This window comes from Macaca thibetana, chromosome 5 (genome assembly GCF_024542745.1).
Source record: "Macaca thibetana thibetana isolate TM-01 chromosome 5, ASM2454274v1, whole genome shotgun sequence".
Classification (NCBI taxonomy): Eukaryota; Metazoa; Chordata; class Mammalia; order Primates; family Cercopithecidae; genus Macaca; species Macaca thibetana.
In genome coordinates this window covers 102,864,007-102,884,730 of record NC_065582.1, presented here as the reverse complement: position 1 = coordinate 102,884,730, position 20,724 = coordinate 102,864,007, and the positions used below count along the sequence as shown (strand labels likewise).

The window sequence follows — 20,724 nt, the reverse complement described above, 5'->3', positions numbered from 1 at the left end:
AGAAAATAGTTCTAGGTGAAAAATAAACACATTGAACACAGATATTGCTGAGTTAGTCTATTAAAGCCACATGTCATTTGCACTTCTGCCCTACAGTCACAAAACAAAAGCAAATGAACAAGGGAAAAAGGATCTTCAGCCCTTCTACATTAGTAACATGAACCAATAAGGAGTCATCCTGGAGACATTAACCACAGAAAACCACACTCTTCCAGTTAGCATCAATGAATAGCCCCAGGATACAAATCCACAGTGAACGAAGAAACATAGCTACAGAATTAGAAACATTATTAAGGAAAATTGATCTGAGTATACTTCACTAATGTTAGAGGGATAATATTACATTTTAGGTTGAAATTTAATAATTTTTTTCAATTCCAAAGTGTTTATGAATTTTAAAATATACATACTTTTTGTTACAAATCTTTATTTTTCCCCTTCCTACCACTAATCTCTTTGAAAAAGTTTAGAACACGACATAAAGTTTCTAGGTTAATGAAGTCTTTCTTTCTTTTTTTTTTTTTTTTTTTTTTTTTTTTTTGAGACCAAGTCTCACTCTGTTGCCCAGGCTGGAGTGCAGTGGCATGATCTCCGCTCACTGCAACCTCCACCCCCCTGGTTCAAGTGATTCTCGTGCCTCAGCCTCCCAAGTAGCTGGGATTACAGGTATGTGCCACCACACCCAACTAATTTTTGTATTTTTAGTAGGGGCGGGGTTTCACCATGTTGGCCAGGCTGATCTCGAACTCCTGACCTCAGGTGATCCACCCACCTCAACCTCCCAAAGTGCTGGGATTACAGGCATGAGCCACCACACCCGGCCAATGAAGTCTTTCAATCAAGCATAAAGACTTCTGCTAATCTAGTAAAAACTGTCCCTTCTACCTACATGGATTCCATACATTTGCCACATTATACAAGAAAGCATTTGTGTACCACATTTACATATGAGATGTTTATCAGAAAGAAAGTGGCAAATAATATTATTGTAAATTCATTTTAATTCTAAATTTTCTAAATACATAAATTATTAATACCACCTTTATGAAGAAAAGTGGACTTTGTAAAGGATACTGTGACATAATGAAATGAGTATCGGTTGAGAATGTAGGGCTTTAATTGTGGGTCTGTGTAAAATCATTTTAAAATTATTTAAAATGGATGTACTAACACCTGGAGGTAGTGATAGGGGTTCTTTTGGCTGGGGCAATGAATAAAAGGAGCATGGGTTGAAAGGTTAAATAAAGTAGTCAATGTGAGAATTATTGAAACATTGTATTAATTCTTCTAATATTTCTGAGAACCCACTGTGTTCTAGGAACGCATAGTTATATAGATGAGGTAATGAATGAGACAAATTCTTTATCTTCCAGTTGCGCCAAGAGCAGTAATTTCTAAGGTATGTGTGGTGGGGAAAGGGTACTCTGAGGAGAGGGAGATAGGGAACAGAATCACTTGAGAGTGAGGATTTATTTCCAAGTAATTAACGTGCCCACAAGAATCTGCCATACCCCACATCAAGAATCATTGCTTTAATATAGATTGATGAGTTTATGACGTTAATGAGTTGGTGACTGTCTCTCAAGTATGTTGGGGAACAAAAAAGGTTGAGAAACAAACACAATCATAAAGAACTATCTTCTAATATAAGACATTACCATTGCTCCTACTTTTTAATGTATTACCAGTGCTCCTACTTTTTAATGTATTACATACATTATTAAATAATACTTTTTAATGTATTTAATAAATACATCTCATGGTGGATTTTCTTAAAACAGAGCTTGCCTTTTCATTAAGTAATTACTCTAAGGAGTAATTTTAAAAGAAAATAAGTCCAACTGAGCTTTTGTGTTAACATGATAGGAACTGATAACATTTCCATTTCTCTTATGTCATATAGACTAAAACTGTTCGGTTTAAAATAGTTCAATTACTTCCATAAGCTTTAAAAAAACCCCTCTTTAATAACATCCTATGTTTTCAAAGTTAATTGGGTACTTTCACATATTTTTTTCCTTTAAAATATTATTAGACAGGACGTTTCATGGGTAAAGATTACTGATACAATTATGCCACCATCTCTAAATGTCATTCTTTCTTCATCTCCATTGCCATTGAAGTCCATTTTGTCGTCTTTTATCTCAACTACTTCACTAGCTTCCTAAATAATCTTTCAACTATATCATCACTTCATCAGTAGAAAGAATGATCTACCTAAAACATGAATCCCATTATGTTACTCCCTGATTAAAATCCCTACAGCCGTTCCCCCAAGCCTGCAGCTTGCGCACCCTCTGGGAATGACTTAAAGGGTGTTTCCTGATCAGGGCCCTGCTTCCATTTCCAGCTGCATTTCTCACCACTCCCTTCTCTGCTCACAGTGAATTAACTCATAGTTCCCCAGGTGTGTCCTGATTCGTCTTCTCTTCTGGCCGTTGACCAGGCTGCTTCCTTCGTCTACCAGATTCTACTCTTCCACCTCCATTTCACTTGGCTAACTCTTGCCTATCCTTTTGGTCCCACCCGAGACTTTTCTTCCTCCTGAAAACCTCCTATGGTTGCTATAGAATGAGTTATACCTTATTCCTTTGGCACTAGTACTATGGTTATAATATCTTATTTACTTATCTATCAACTCTACTACAAACTACTAAATAACAGGAACTATGTCTTTTTATTATTAGAATTAGTGAATCCTCAATGGCAGTGTACACTTCAAGCTTAACAAAAGTTTAAGTGAATGAATGTGGTGGACCTGTCCAAGGTATGATGAGACCTTGAGTCCATGTCCTCTAATTGTTGACCCACAGAGGTTTCCATTGTGTTCTACTATCTCCCAGTGCCATGACCTTGGTCTCCACACTCTATAACTCTTGGTCCTCTCCCATTGTCTGTCTACAGCCCTTTGCTTTGGGAAAGCTAGATTATGTAAGGCCATATTTTAAATTAATAATTGCAAGCCAAGTTTTTTGCTTGGATTTAAGCTTAGCCTTCCATTCTTGGGGGAGCTATTCATTACTTAAAACAATCTACCTGTGACTATGCATGTAAGAACTCTGGCTAGGAATAAACTATTGTTCATGATTAAACAGGAATGGTGCAAGAAGCATGAGCAGGCCTAGCTCAGATAAAAAAGTAGTAACAGATTGCTGTACTATGAAAACAGCATTCTGGCATATATATCATGAAAGAAAGTCACCAAAAGTTCTTAACGCTCACTTAGTCCAAAACAACACACATCTTAGGTAACAAATTTTCAGAAAAAGTGCTTGAGGCTTAGCTAATTAGCTAATTATCTCTCACTTTTTACAGAGGAACATAAGAGGAAGTCAGCTTTCAAAACGCACCTAAAGATAGAAATCAGATTCTCCCTGGAATTAGAAATTGTGGGGAGCATCTTTTGGTTGTCGATTAAACATATATATATTTTTTTACAAACAATACATTCTATTCTCTTTCACAAGATATTGTGGGCCATTATTCTACAAACAACCCTCTGAGTCGCATATGAAACCTGCAGCAAGTTATGGCAGTGGTGTGTATCACTCTTACAATCGCCCTGCCATTAGAAAGGGACATAATTTTATTATAGCACATACTCTGGGAAAGACCATAAACTTTTAATATACTTGTAAAAAGGGAGTGTAACCTTTTCAATATTCTGTCTCATCTATTCTACCTTCTCCTCACATATAACGAATGCCCTAGGGCCTAAGTCATGGATCTACACTTGGGAAGAAAATGTTGAGATTCAGCCTTTTCCCTGAATCTGAAGGTTACCATGATTTAGCACCCAAGAATAGTTTCTGCCTATCCTTTTTCCGGTTCTTTTTGCAACTCTTCAACTTCCAGACTTGTGGTCTATGTAGAGCTGTGATGACATTCTGACTTCATGTCTATAGTTTTCATTTAGAGATTTTAAAATGTCAGCATAAACATACCACAGCATTTAAAGCTGTGTTCACATCACCACACATATTCATTTTCAGCATCATTAATGATTATACTTTCTGATTATTTTCCTTTCTCTCCTAGACTGTCAAACTTCTTAGTTTACTTGCTAATATTGATAGCATCACCAACTCTAAGCATGACTCTCAAACAAGATATTTGGTTAATTTTTTTGTGTTTTTGTTGTTCATTTGTTCGTCTCACCTTTTAGTTGCAATGCACAACATAACCACCTTCTTAGATAATGGACAAAGAAACAAACAAAAATCTTTGGAGACACAATTGGCAGAGGAAAATAAATATTGCAAACAAGTGAGTCCTTGGAAAAACAAAGTGGAAACAAAGTATGAGGAAAGCTGGGTCTGTCATTCTTATGAAATCTGTATTATTCATTGAAGAATAATGCAACGCTAAAGCTGTAAGCCACGTGTCAACTGAACCCCTGAAAGCCTCACAGCATGAGAAAAGAACTAGCTACTTGAAGAGTAGACAGTTGCTGTTAATTTCTATTTCTTGAAAACAATACCTTTTTAAAGTTGTCTGGGACCACAAGAAACTGTTTTTATAATGTTAATAGTTTTTTTATATCACAATAATAAAAATTGAAAGCATAATATTTTGTATTTATCAGTTACTTCTCCCTCCACCACTTTCCTTAAAAAAGTAGGACCTTTACAGATGAAAGAAAATTTTAAAACAAATTTTTAAATTACCCAAAGAGAATAAACTATTTCCTAAAAAGTGTATTAAACCTTTTTGTTATGTCTATAAATGATAATCTAGTCTAAGAGTAAATCATCAGCATTTTTGCAGTCCCCTCCCGCCACCCACTGAAAACTTTCTTTACTAGATTCATGATTTTCAAAATTTTAAGAATTAAATTTGAAGTAAAAGGAACTCCAAAGATCTGAAAAAGCCTGTGAGCTGGATGTCCAGAAAGATGTAAATACATCATTATAGGTAGAAAATTTGGGGGTGTTTTTCAAAAGCCCCCAGAAGTTCCTCTAAGGAACGCTTAGGGGTCATAAGAAAACTCAGTGCTAGGTAGTGAGCTCTTAAGGGCAGAGAAATGCCCTCCTGTGTGCATCTCTAGATCTGGTACAGTGTCAGCATTCATAGGGGTGCTATGAACATTTGTTATGTTGAATCGTGGAGGATGAGTACGTGTATACTTGGGCGTTGTTGTTGCTGTTGTTTGAGACAGAGTCTTCCTCTGTCACTTAGGCTGGAGTGCAGTGGTGCAATCTCAGTTCACTGCAAACTCCACCTCCCAGATTTAAGCCATTCTCCCACCACAGCCTCCCAAGTAGCTGGTGTAAGCCACTATGCCTGGCTAATTTTTGTATTTTTAGTAGAGACGGGATTTCGCCATGTTGCCTAGGCTGGTCTCAAACTCCTGAGTTCAAGGGATCCACCCGCCTTGGCCTATCAAAGTGCTGGGATTACAAGCTTGAGCCACAGTGCCTGGCGGGTATTTTTTTTTTCTTAAAGAAGAATATAGTATTTAAAAGTTCATCATGCAATTAAACCTCATTGATTTTGAGAGCAAAGGAGCAAAGAAAAATGTGTCAAATAGCAAATCTACTACTTAAAGTAAACCTTTAGGAACTTAAGCAGGGCTGCTCACCAAATAATTCTGCTGGGTACAGAACTGATGTGACCCTTAAATTACAGAGTTGATGTATCATAATTAGTATCCAGGCCTTGCAGAAAACAATATTACCTCTGCAGAGCATACCATTTTCTTTACTGATAAAAGTTCTTTACTGAAAACACAATGATATGAGGATGGGTAGGAGTGCCTTAGAGCTGTCCTTGAACATATATACACAGTGGTTAAGAGGAGATTCTTTGATGACTGACAAAAATTTCAAGTCCAGTTTGATTGTTTTAACAACATTACAGGTAGGCAAACAAGGCAGGAATGCAAATTACCAAAGTTATGTTTCCTAGAGATACACCAGTTTTGTAGCCTCTACTTATCTTGAGGCAAAGCTGTCTGACAGAGATTCTCTGTTCTGACCTACTCCTATTCTTTTCTCTTTTTTATTCTTCCTCTTACTATAAAATTTGGTAAATTATAGTTGACAGAACATCTCATAAGTTCCCACCCTGACTTCTTTGCTTATCTCGTAGAGGGAACGCTAAAAAAGAAAAAATATACTTTTTTCTCCCACAGTTTATGGATTACATCCTAGGCAGATGACACATTGGATAACCTCTTTTTTCCAGGATGAAACATATTACAAAAATAAAATACACTCTCACAAACGCCCACCACCTTGAGATAAATAGGTGGATCTCACAATATCTCAGACATCACCTAGGAGAGAAGAAATAAAATCAAGTATTTGGAAGAACCTGACAGAATACATTAGCCATAACTCAGCCTTTCGGAGAGCAACAGGTGTGGGATGTTCTAGAAAAAGAATTTCTGTTCCCTTCCCCCTTTTTATAAAGTATTCTCTCTCAATGATCCCTTCAAAAGATTAATAGCAATAGCACTCATGGTCTAAAGTGCTCAAGATAAAACATGAAAACAAAAACCAAAGCATGTATTCTACTAGACAACAAAAACATGTCTCTCCTGAGAATGAATATTTCAACCATTCCAGCTTTTCACACCTGAGAATCTTGGATTCAGTGGATTCTGAATAGCCCAATGAATTAAAATTAAGATGGGCCGGGCGCGGTGGCTCAAGCCTGTAATCCCAGCACTTTGGGAGGCCGAGACGGGCGGATCACGAGGTCAGGAGTTCGAGACCATCCTGGCTAACACGGTGAAACCCCGTCTCTACTAAAAAATACAAAAAACTAGCCGGGCGAGGTGGCGGGCACCTGTAGTCCCAGCTACTCGGGAGGCTGAGGCAGGAGGATGGTGTAAACCCAGGAGGCGGAGCTTGCAGTGAGCTGAGATCCGGCCACTGCACTCCAGCCTGGGCGACACAGCGAGACTCCGTCTCAAAAAATAAAATAAAATAAAAAATAAAATAAAATTAAGATGAACCTTTCTCTTCAGTAATAGAATTTGCTAAAATTAGAGACAAATGAATTAGTGTTTCAGTGAAATACATATTTCTATTATAAGTCATATAGGGAGTGGGGTTCCTAAAAGCAGGTGGCTAACTCTATCTACAACAAACATTTTGACAAGCTCCCACCAACATAATACATGGCATCAAAACAATCCGAAGGCAATTCAAACGATATCGTCACGTTAAGCAGCTGAGGCACTGGGCAAGCAAAATCTAATGAAGCTATATTTTCTCTGGAAGGCAATTAGTAAATTGCTCATATTTTGCTGCTGAAAGAATACATCAGCATGAACAGATGGAAATTTAGAATTCCACAAATGGAATTAGAGACATTGATTTAACTTTCACCAAGCAAATGAAAACCACAAAATATGAATTGCTCTTTCTATAATTAAGCACATAATTAGAGTGCATCAAATTCATATCCATTGTAGCTCATGTTTCTTCCTCCTCATTTCTAAATTTATATACATTCTGAGTCTAACAAACCTACTTAGAGTTCAACTCCACACTGAAAGAGTCTTCTATGACAGATAGATGGTACTAAACTATTTCTCAAATTAAGCGTGCCATGGGTCACACTAGCTTTTTCACAGCATGACACATGCTGCAATAATAATAAGAAATCCTAAGACTCAAAGAGGTAGTCCTTGTGTCAGAACAGATGGAGAGAACAGCTGAGGGAGGAATTCAGCCAGTTTATTAACTCCATGTGAGTAGAACAAATCATATTTAAAAGAATTCATAAGGACAGTTGGTCTGAAAAACAGAATTTAAATGATGGCAATTTTAGAATGGAGAAAAGAGAATCATGATGTCTCACAGTACAACATCACTCAGTTACCTCTTTGTCTTTCTATTTCCAGGAAACAAAAGGTCACCAGTGACCTGCACACAGATTATAGACCAAACTGGTGATAGGCACTTGGGAAATACTTGGACTGATTGTCAAATTTAAAATATACAACAAATACTATAACATATTATGGAAATAAAATCACTAACATGCTAAACATTTCAGATACTTGAAATTACTCACATTGTTAATTATTCTTTTCCTCATTCTAGGATATAGTTTGTCTTACTTGTGAAAATATTTAGGGGAACTTAGATAAAATTTTTGTTTGATATTCCTAAAATGCTAGAAATAACCTGAGAAATCTTTTTGAGAATAAGCCCTTTATGAAAACTTCCAAAGAGATCTTTCCTGAGAAAACTCAATGGATGTGCCTTATCAAGTATAGTAATATGTTTTGTTTATAAGCTTTCCAAATTGAAATCCAAAGTAATAAGCATGTTCCAAAAAATCTAAAGAAGTAAAAATGGGGAAACTTACTAAAAGTGCACGCACATCTATAGCATCAAGAAATAAACTAGTAGTGAAATCCAAGGTCATATTCAGCGTGATAGGCACTGTGGATCTTTTCTATTAATAAAAAGCAACAGAGGCTTTTTCTACCCGTGAAATTTTTTTTAAAAAGTTTTCTTATTATTTTAGTGAAATGGAGATTTTCCTTCTTAATAAAAATTTTCAAATTTCTACCAAAAAATCCTTAAGTAACTCAAGTGTTGCACTTTATGCTTATTGAAATATTTGATAGGTATTTTCTGCCACTTGAGAGTTGCTATTAAATTTTATATAATAAACTTCACTTGCAAACAGACTTTCTTCTCAGGCAAACCAAAGGACAGCAAACAAAAATAATGCCTATTAACTATTTTAAGTACATGAAGGTATCCTGTGGGGAAAATCAGGAAACAAAAACAGTAGTTTCAGAATTTCAGATGGATTAGTTATTCAGAAATTGTCTTGAGGACATGCCCTAACCTTTTGGTATCACTCATCAAAGGAAGATGTGACTCACAAAGACTTTAAGCCCCTTTCCTCCCAATGGGAGATACAGTCTGTACAGAGAGCTGTTTGCATTTATAACTCCTTTAAATCATCTCTTCCAGATAATTCAGGTTTAACTCACAGTGCTACACTCAGACTAACCAATTTAATAAAAGGATTATAAAATATTTGAAGCAAACTTACGTATATTTTATTCAATGGTTTATCTCCAAACAGTAGATATCTACTGATGAACTATTTGAACATTAGATGCATCAAATTCATATTCATTGTAGCTCATAATTTTCTTTATCATTCCTAAGTTTATATATACTGAGTCTAGCAAAGTATATTGCTTCTAGTTATAATCAAATATATTTATAAGCCTATTCTTCACCATGTTGTTTCAGGAATTTGTTATGGATTCAAGAGAATTCAGTAAAAGACAACTGGCTAAACTACAGTTAATAAAGGTAGAAACAATGCAAACGAGAACTCATTCATGGAGTAGATTTAATAGAGCAAGTAACACAGGATATTCATAATCAAATGATATTAGCTTTTACAGTGAAAACGTATTTGAGAGAATTAAAAGTCAGTGGTAATAAGGAATGAGAATAACTCCTTCCCATAATCTTCAATCATGTGAACTATGTTTGAAGGCTTCAGATGGTCAATACATTTATATGTAAATCTTTAAACTACAAATTAAATATTTTTATTTAGTTGCTATAGTAAATAGAAAGATTTAATTCATAGTTTAAAGATTGTACACTTTTATGTTTAGTGTAGCAACTTTAGGATTCTTTGGTTTTCAGTAATAATCTATGCATTTGGGTTACCAAACTTGGTCAGCTTGGTCAGGACTTTTTTGTTTGTTTGTTTGTTTGTTTGTTTATTCATTCATTTTAAGACGGTCTCACTCTGTTTCCCAGGCTGGAGTGCAGTGCTGCGATCTCAGCTCACCGCAACCTCCATCTCCTGGGTTCAAGAGATTCCCCTGCCTCAGCCTTCCCAGTAGCTGGCACTACAGGCGGCTAATTTTTATATTTTGAGTAGAGACAGGGTTTCACCATGTTAGCAAGGCTCAGACTCCTGATCTCAACTGATCTGCCCGCCTTGGCCTCCCAAAGTGCTGGGATTACAGGCGTGAGCCACCGCGCCCAGCAGGATATTGTTTTATATTCAGTCAAATAATAGTTTAAAAATCATAGCTAAAAGTAGATAAGCATAACTTGTTAATTATGATTCAAAGCAGTTGATGCACATCTGGTTGAATATCAGCAGATTCTCACTGCAATTTAGTTATAACTGATTAACATTTCAAGGGACATAGGATTTCAGATTCTACAGTCAGGAAATCATACACTAAACAAGTTAAATAATCAAGTAAGGTAGACAACTCATATTTGGAGGAGTTGATTTTGTTTCTTCAGGAGATGATAAGTTATCAAAGATTCCCATTCAATAAAAATTGCTATTAACTATTGGAAACCTACCAAGAACAATAAAGGCAGGGACCTGTTGTTTTTTTCATTGTTTATTTAAAAATTCAATGCTGAATCACCATCATCTACGTCAGTGTGGAACACAAAGTGTGGGCTCAGTCAATATTTATAGAATAAGTGAATAAATACTAAACTGTTAACAAATAGTCAAAGCTTATGTGAATAACTCTGTTGGATAAAAAAGAGAAGAGGGTAAGAAGTGAAGAAGAGACAAAAAAGGAAGAAATAAAAAAGAGGTGAGTGAGAAGAAAGTGACAAGGTCTTTCCTAGTGATAAAGGTCGTTCCTATGGCAGCAAAAGAGTAGATTTATAGCAACCTAAAAGAAAACAGATGGCTGAATCCTTTCGCTCCCCTCATGTACATGTGGTCCAACATTGTCTCAACAAGACTGTAGCCCTACAACCAACAATTGAAAGAGTGACATCAACATATAAAAGGAAGGAAGTGCACACGTTCAGTGGAAACCCTAATGAGAAATACTCTTCTGCCAAGACTATCAGGTTGGTATAGTACCTGTGATTTCTTGGCAAGAAATCATGAAATACTTCAAGAAATTAGATAGTTATTAGGGGGCTGCTTACTTCACTTTGCGAGGGGAGGTCCCTGAGCACCTCTTCTAACATCTAAACTTTTCTTCTCTCCAGAGGAATTGTGCTCCGTTCCCTGGTTACTTCTGTTTTACTTAGGGATTTCAGAATTGTGAATAAGGAAAGAATGACCTGGTAAGTGCCAGCCCTGGACACATTGGCCCACAGATGCTGTCCTCCCCCTTTCTTTAGTTGCTCTTTTTCTCAGGGGACTGGACTCTATTAGGCCATATTTCCCAGGTTTGTCTGTCAGCTGCCTTCAGTCTGGTCTCAGCCAACAGGAGGGAGATACCACCAGGAGACAGAGGGGATAATCTAGGCCATTTCTCCCCATCCTTTTCTCCAGAAGCAGCTGTATCTTATCTGTGTCTGTGACTCTAGCTCCCGCTGGACAGGCCATTACTACCTGGGTTCCAGTAAACCACCCCCTAGCCCTCAGGTTGGTAGTGGCTTCCCATTTTTGCTTATCTCTGTGTTGGTCCAAGAGTGTCTGCTTTTGACTTCTGCATTGCAATATGAGAACATCCTTATCTTTGACACCTTTAAACGCCCCTTAGGGTTTCATCTACTTAGCTCTCTGATCTTAGACCACAAGTCTCTCCTGACTGCCCAGCTGGTCTTGACTGCCTGGCCTACATATCTGCATCAGCTCTCTCTCTGGAATGCCCAGATCAAGCTATGGAACCTGTTCTACTTTGACCACAGGCTTCTGATTCCCTTCTCTCTTTTTTCCAATCCCATCTAGCTCTGTTCTATTCACCTCATCATGGTTGTTGGTCCTATAACTGCTCAAAGTTGGAAAGTTGCTACTCTGAATGCTGATGTTTGCTGAACTGCAGGACAAAACCACTCTATAATGATCTCTAAATTCCCACTTCAGATTTACCTTGAATAGATGTTAGGCTAATAGGCATAAGCAATATCAAAGTTTACATGTTTGTGTCACAAGAAGATTAAAAATAATCTATATTTCCTGCATGGTTGGTCATCCCTTGCATGCATCCTCTTTGGTAATATCCAGTAAGATATAATGGCAGACAAGAAGATGGATAAAATCATGTCAGATAGTAACTCTGCTCACAGGGCATGAAATCTATGATTGTCTTGTAATAAAATAGCTTAATATAGCCAAGTTAACTTGTTTCTATAAATTCTTTCACTGTAGGCAAAAATAACATAATCCCTAAAGTAGTGAACTAGTAAATAATAATATCAATTAAGCATTTAAGACCCTCTTAATCACTTTACATTATAAGCAAACAGTAAATGTGTAATAGTGTTGACTATTCTGGGTTCATGTTTCTTAAGTGTTTATTTTAATTGAACTTCAGCACTAATACATGTAAGTGTTACTCTGTTTCCCAGGTTATACTCTCACTGGGAATCTGAAGATCAGGTTGTTTAATTCAGGATCTGTATCGGTAGATTAAATTCCCACCCAACCCTGTCCCAATTCCCAAATTAATCTTGAGTTAGGTAAAAAATAACAAGCAAGCTCAGCACTGGTCCTGTTTACCAAATCATCTTCCAGCCAAACTGGTTGAATTAATTATATCTTTTCTCTTAGTCTAGTTGAGGATGTCGTGTGTCCTTAGACTTCCAAACAAAACATGTCCACTCTTTCTGTGGTCTCCATTATAGCTGGAGTACCATTTCCAGGCCTCATTTACAGCATTCTCTTCTGGAACTTTCATTTGGCTGCCACACAGAAAGTCCTATGTTTCCTGCCAGCTGTCCTCTGGATTCTCAAGTACCCCAGGTTCACCTACTAGAGAAAAGAATTTCAAAATGCCAGTGGCCCAAGCAGCTCTACCTGCCTCTCTGCCCTGATTCCCAGGGTAAGGTTTCAGCCATTAAGAACTGTTCTCTCTGAAACAGAGCCTTCAACACAATGGTCTATCTGGTTGATCACCACTGGCCATGAAGCTTAGCTCCAGTGCCTGTCCCATCTTAGGGGATGGTTTCAAGTCTAGCTCCTTCCTTTTAGTCAAGAATTGAGGAATCATGAAGTGTTCTCTGACTCCATATGTTTGTATTAAGCTTCTTCATAATGATTTATTTGAGTTTTGATGTATTTGGTTTTGGCTGAACTCACATCTCCCTCTCCTGCTCCCTCTCCCTATGCCCTTGCAAGGAACAAGAACTACGAAATGGAGCCTTTTGTAAGGCTGTTGCACTCAGGAGCTTTCTTGAAGTGCTCTGAAATTTCTGGCAGAAATAAAACTCTTTTTAAAAATAGTTACAGCTTATGTTCCTCATAAATCCCCTTCTTCTGTGCCCTGAGAAATAGTTAATCAACTCTTACTTAGCTTGGAGTTCACCCAGATGCTCCCTAAGGGTTCTCTGTAGCCCCACTCTCAGAGGTGAAGCCACCACTGGATCCTAGCAGGGTGCCTAAACTCAATAATCTGATAAGAGATAAGGCAACAAAGCTTCATAAACATTGTGTTTTCTTCCAACAGGGCACAAGGAAGATATTAAACCGAGTTCCCCCAAACAATCCCAAAAATCTACTTTTCCCAAAGTAAAGATAATGATAATCAGGATCTGTGGACTCTATAATGTGTCTTTATTTTGGTTTAAACTAATGACATTAGATTCTCTTCAACCTGGCAAAGAAGAGGTAGGTATACATTAAACAAAAGAAAAAGAAAAAAATGGACCTAAAATCATGTGGGAACTAGATCATCATCACCATTATTCGAAAAAGAAAGGTTGTGGAATATTTCTGCAATTTCTTGGCCAGCTGGTCTTTTTCACCAGACGCATATATCTTTTTCAAATATCAAAAGGTAGTAAAGCTATGCATGTAAAAGTCATAATAGTGATAGTAATTATAAGTATTATAAGGGTAAGAATAATTTATATGATTCTTACTGACTGCCAAGCACTTGCTAAGCACTTCATGCACATTAACTCTTCAAAATCTCAGAATGCTATGCTGTACATATGATAAGAAGGGAGAACTTTCTTAGTTTAGAAAACTGAATTGCAGAAAGGTTAAGAAACTTGATTAAAGCATATTAGTAATGGGCAGAACAGAAATTTAAACCTAACTCATCTTTCATACCTATTGAGATGCAAATAACTCAACCAAGTACATTTGTGTATAATATATTTGCCCTCTTGATGAATACCTAACCATAGTTAGAGCACCTTCTACTTGTTTCATGCAAAAGCATTGACATTATATGTGACTTGTGTGTTCTACTTTGAAACCACACTTTTTTACTCTAAACATTATTTGAATAAGAACTTCCTAATAATTTGAGCAGTTATTTCAAAATATTTATGTACTATTACTACATAGATGAATTACTCCAGCTTAGCATCCAATTTTTAAAATTTTCAAACTCATGTGTGCATGACTAATTTCACCTTTTAGAATTATGACAACATTCATTCATATGCTCTTCTCTTTTGATTTTTGTACTTTGGTAGTTTTGGAAACATGATAAGATAGCTCGTAGTATAACTAATAGCTTCGTACACATAGCATATCTATACTCTTTCCACTTTTCCTCTAAACATCACCTTATCACAGTTTGTTCTTTATCCCCTGTCCACTTGCCATTATTTCCATCCAATGAAACTTATTTTTCTTCTCTCTCATCTTTGAATTTCCTTCCCTCCCTACCAGCATGAGAGTTACTTGAAAGCTCTTTGATCAGAATAAAAATTCCAATTATTTGATTCTTCCATTTATTTGGATTATAAAGACATACAGGGGTATATTTTGCAAAACAGTCTTGTCATCCTTGGCAGAAGATATGTCACTCTATTATAGCTTTGCCACGTGTCCATAGAGAAAGGTCATCTTATTTTAAACACATGTTCATATGCAACATGTGTAACAGAGATGTGAATTCTAAGGACACTGCAGAAAGCATAGCTGACTAGGGATTCTAGCACCTTCAGGATGTGTCTCCTCTTAGTTGTGACCACTGTAATGCACTTCATAAAGTAATAAATTGTTCTTGCCCTAGGATCAGGATTCCCATCTCTTCACTACAACATGTCAAGATGTAAGACATGTTTGCCCTTGTAAAATCAGTGATCCCAGTCTAGATGTCAAATACTTGCTTGTTCTGTGTATTAACTGACTTCTTTTCCTGGACCCGCAGGCTCTATCAGATCCTTCCCCTAAAATTCATACATCCCGCCTTGTTGCTATCCATGCCCCAGCATGTCAATGTCAAAGTAGTTAAGAAAAAGGCTCCAACTATTTTAGTATCTTAAATTTTATCTTTTCATTCTACAAAGAATGTTTTAATAAAAAGTTAAAATTTAAAACAAATTGATACTATTCAGTAAAATGTTGTTATAGATTCCAAGCAACTATCTCTTTTATAGGCAACATAATTACAAGTGAATTACAAATGCAGACTTTATGACTCTAATTAAACTCTAGGCCACAACCCATAAAAAAAAGAGTATACACATTAAGTTAGGTGTAAGAAAAAATAAATATGAATAAATATGCCACATAATGAGGCATAAGTTAATATGCCTCAAAATAAATGAGGAGAAACAATTTCAGATAATACATATATTTATGTAAAATTTTTATCAACATAACCTAAAATACTTTCTTTAATTTCATCAGAGATAAAATTTTTATACTTAATTTTCATATACATATACATCATACTTTCTCTCACTTACTTCATTACTTCATTCTACCCCAAGAACATCTTTGCAAGTATTTCCCAAGTGTGAGAGACTGGAGGAGGTTCTATATTTTGGTTGTAAGAATATATATTAATTTTTAGAACATTATAATTAAACTCAGAAATATTTAATTGTAGGGATTTTATTTCTTACGAATCAAATAAAATGACTAAAAATTAACTTGAGGCAAAACGAAATTTCAACATCATTGTAAAACTAATTAAGAGAGCAGATCTTTAAAAAAAAAATGTAGCCGGGCGCGGTGGCTCTCGCCTATAATCCCAGCACTCTGGGAGGCCGAGGCGGGCGGATCACAAGGTCAGGAGATCGAGATCATCCTGGCTAACACGGTGAAACCCCGTCTCTACTAAAAATACAAAAAAGCCGGGCGAGGTGGTGGGCGCCTGTAGTCCCAGCTACTCGGGAGGCTGAGGCAGGAGAATGGCGTGAACCCGGAAGGTGGAGCTTGCAGTGAGCCGAGATAGCGCCACAGCACTCCAGCCTGGGCGACAGAGCGAGACTCGGTCTCAAAAAAAAAAAAAAAAAAAAAATGTAGTACATGATGGTTACACCTCGGTTTCCACACTTGGGAGACTCATTAACCACGTAAGTGTTTTCCCCGAAGTTTGTAAATGCTTAAAGATTGGGTTACATTATGAAAAGGACCTGTTGAATATTGTGTCTGTAAGGTTCAATTCTACCTAGTCCTCACTGCCATCTTTCATATCTTCTCTAGTGAAGAATGAAGAAATGAGAATTATGTGTTTGAATCTAGCACCTCTGATGTGGAAAAACACATGGTGAAGCAGAGGAAAGAAAACTGAAGGAAAGTGAAAATATCCTCAGGAATACCTTGGGGGAAACAAACAGCATTTCAAATGAAAGATTAAGAACAAATTCAAACAAATGGATTTGAAGGTATTATGTAAAAGAAAATGAGATTATTTAGCACAGGTACTCTAAGAAGTTGAGAAGTTCCTCATGTTTATGGGAGAAGGTAACATGGCTGATAGGAACATTTAAAGGTGGTACAGAAAGGAAATTCTCATCAGGAGGCCTATAGAACACACATGGGCAACAGCAAGCCCCCCTTGCCCTGCCTGGATCCATACAGAGGAAAGGAGAGGTAAAGATGAAAGAAAGAGGTTGAATAGAAGATATTAAATGCTTGAAAAATAATTTTAAAATAGTTACACTTCTGAGAAGATTTTCCATGTCTGGGTATAAGACACGGAGATACATCATACTGATCAACCTGAAGTAATCTACTTACTGAAATACCCACTTCTAGTTTATCTAGTTCACGCAAGGTTTCACAAAGCCACCAATGGTCTTATAAAAGCTTTCTAATTGAAATAGTCTTAAGTATCACATTTTACTAGTGGCAGGTATCTTCAAAACAAATACAAGCTAAGCAACTTGTCCTCTGTTATTTCCTACCACTAAGTTTGCATTAGAAGAGGCTGGCAGTCAAATACACAAGAAGAACCACAAGTGTTGGCAATTTAACAGAAACAAATGGTAGTGTGTCATGGACCCCTAAGGCTTGTTGGACTAAATCATACCCTCTTCTAGTAAGTCCTGAAAAGTATTTAAAACATATGTTGAAGAAAATAGCTTTTAGAGGGGCAGATAACAGACGTTGGACTTAGAAATTATAAAAATCCATTGTGCATTCTTTTGGCTTCTAGTTCTACTCAGTGTTTTGCTATGAGCTATGATTTGTTTGTGGAAGTAAAGTAAAGGCAGCCTATCTTACCGCCTCCACTTCAGCTGGGTCATACCAGACGTTGATGTAGGGATGCTGTAAGGCGTCGTCCACTGATATTCTTTTTGCTGGGTCAATCACTAGCATCTTTGACAACAAGTCCCTGGCTTGGCTGGCTGAAACAATAAATGAGAGAAACAACTAGTAAGATTTTGATTTCAGTAAGGAAATTTGTTGGACAGAGAGGAAATTAAGAAAATAAAGTATGGGATAGTATCTTCCTTCCAAACATCAGGTAAATCCTTTGATGTGATGGAAAAGAAAATGCATTTTACACCTGTTTCTTTGCGTCTCTAAGCCTAAGGCCTCTAAGCCTGAGGCTCTCCAAGGGTTATAACACTTTGAGTATATAATTATTCACTCAAACTTCTAAGTAAAATGTATCAACCTGGAGAGTTTATGTAAGCAAAATCATCTTCTTTGGTAACCTGTATGAATATGGGATAAACAGCACAAAGAGCACAGAGTGCAAATGCATGATATTCAACAAATGTCTGGGCAGCTGTTTGAAGTTAATCAACACATGTGTCTTTATATTCTCATTCATACAATGGAATTATCAGGATTTTAGCATACAAATTGACTTAAGAGTTGGTATCATACAAATTTCTTTTCCTTTTCTTTTTGTTTGTTTGTTTGTTTGTTTATGTATTTTTGAGACAGGATATCCCTCTGTTGCCAGGCTGGAGTGCAGTGGAATGATCACAGCTCACTGCAGCCTGTAACTCCTGGGCTCAAAGGATCCTCCCATCTCAGCTTCCTGAGTAACTGGAACTACAGGCATGCACCACCATGCCCGGCTATTTTTTCTTATTTTTTGTAAAGATAAGGTCTCCCTACATTGCCCAAGCTGATCTCGAGCTCTGGGCTCAAAGGATCCTCCCACCTCAGCCTCCCAAAATGCTGGGATTAAAGGAATGAGCCACTGCTCCCAGCCACAAATTTCTTATATACATAAAAACAACCAAAGAATTGATGTGATAGAAAAAAAACTATTCAATTACTGAATTTTATTTTAACATTCTGTAATCATCAGGTATTTTTAATCAATGGAATTAAATAAATGGAAGTCATGACTTGACGAAATCCAGCAGCTAAAGACTGAAGCCAGTCTAATGCTACACCAGACACTAATGAAAAACTCTATATTATGTAAATGCTATCATAATTAATTTTATGGTTGTGGGCAGTAACAGTTATAAAATTATATGGTGATAGCATATTTATTTAATAACATTATTAAAAGACACATTAATTTTAACCTCTAAAAACATGTACATTTTTTCTTATTATACTTTAAGTTCTGGGATGCATGTGCACAACGTGCACATAGTTATACATAGGTATACACATGTTACATAGGTATACACGTGCCACGGTGGTTTGCTGCACCCATCAACCTGTCATCTACATTAGGTATTTCTCCTAATACTATCCCTCCCCCAGGCTTTTACAAAAAGTTTTAACAGAAATGAATATCTCAAATCAATATTGTTACTCAACTGATTTGAAAGTTGAATGGTGAAAATATTCAGTTTATTCTAAATATATGGTAAAACATCAAATTAAAGAGAACAAAATTTAAATGGATTTTTCAAAAAATCAACATAGATGACTGTGGATATGTATCAATTTTTATTTAATCAGTTTTTCAGATTAAGACAATTTGACTAATTCTACAAATTTGAAAATTACATAAAATATAAAAATCAGGAAATAATATCTAACCCCACTAGTTAGAGGCAATGACTGTGATTATTGGCGTATTTTTTCTAGTGCTGTTCATGTATTTTTCACATATTAACCATACTACAGTTAAAATGTAGTAATTAATTTTTTACCTGTAGGTATTTTCTTTTAGTAATTACATGAATAAATATATCTTTTAATTTTCTGAACAAATATGAAAAATCACTAGTTAAATCAACCTTGAGAACTTTTTATTTCTATTATCCATTTTTCTGGGAAACTCAATCCTAGAAACTTATTATCATTACTTTCAAATTAAAACTCTGAACTGCACAAGAACAACAAAAATACAGAAATACTTATACATTCATTCAATATTTAATTTTTCTCATTGCCAATGGCCTCCTAATAGCCTAACAGGGCTGTGTTTATTTATTCATTGCTTTAAAGATCTCTTTAATTTGTAACTGATTTTATATCCAAATTCATGTACCATTCTCATGGATTCTCTCATCAAATCTATCCATTTTTCTGCTCTTAGAAAGGGCTGGGGTTAGTCGGGTGTGGTGGTGGCTCACATCTGCAATCCCAGCACTTTGGGAGGCTGAGGCAGGCAGATCACGAGGTCAGGAGATGGAGACCATCCTGGCTACCACGGTGAAACCCCATCTCTACTAAAAATACAAAAATTAGCTGGGCTTGGTGGCGGGCGCCTGTAGTCCCAGCTACTCGGGAGGCTGAGGCAGGAGAATGCAGTGAACCCGGGAGGCGGAGCTGGCAGTGAGCCTAGATAGCTCAGCCGGGGCAACAGAGAGAGACTCTGTCTCGAAAAGAAAAAAAGAAAAGAAAGGACTGGGGTTAGAATGGGCTATTCATGAATAGGGTCATGAACTATACCAATACCAAATCATCTTGCTAAGAAACAATAATCAATACTATTTTTAGGAAACAATATGGAAAAATGTTTCAATGCTTTATCTTTCATTCTATCATTTGAAAGCAAATGTGTTATGCTCTTTTCCAAACACAGTAGAATACATTATTCTCTTTGGTTATTTGTATATTAAGATTATTTATAGATTTTCAATTTTATATTTAAAATTAAAATCAATAATCAAATATGCAAACTAGTTTATCATTTACAAAAATAATTGCAGAAATTCAAATTGATTTAAAAAGTAAACTCAAGAAAATTGGAATTACCTTATGAAGTATATCTTAATAGCCTTTTTATTGTGATTTCATACAGTAGTTTAATGAGAACTTTGTTGTCTCTGTATTGCTGCAAGTGTCTTCAAAAGAAGGGATTACTTTTGCTTGATATCTCAATAGTATTACAAAGACATGATTTCTATAAGATCTTTAATTGGAGTATTAGCTCTTTTTCAATCTGGATATAGGCAATGTTGATCTTATCAGCAGTAGATTTAGAAATAATTTAGTCCATTGTCAGTAAGAGAGTCTATAGAGGCAATTGAAGGAAGAAATCCAACTGTGTAATATGTGTCAAGAGCACAGAAACAGTGTTGCACATTTAAAACCCATTAGATAAAAGTTTAGAGGATATGAAAACATCCTGGAAAACAGTGGCACCACATTTTAGCTTCCTCATCTCATTTAAGTCTTCCTTAGCTATACACATTAAGTTTGTAAGTTAAGTCTGCAGATAATTAATTG

At 36.3% G+C, this 20,724-nt stretch overlaps 1 protein-coding gene across 8 annotated transcripts in view; it reads right to left on the bottom strand.

Annotated features, from left to right (window-relative positions):
• MAPK10 (mitogen-activated protein kinase 10) overlaps window positions 1-20,724 on the bottom strand; it is a 445,883-nt gene that overhangs the window by 35,650 nt on the left and 389,509 nt on the right. For all 8 annotated transcript variants that reach the window (XM_050790476.1, XM_050790479.1, XM_050790481.1 and 5 more), the window contains one exon: window positions 17,350-17,474. In XM_050790476.1, the coding sequence (XP_050646433.1) occupies window positions 17,350-17,474 (125 nt within the window). The remainder of the gene's footprint in view (window positions 1-17,349; window positions 17,475-20,724) is intronic.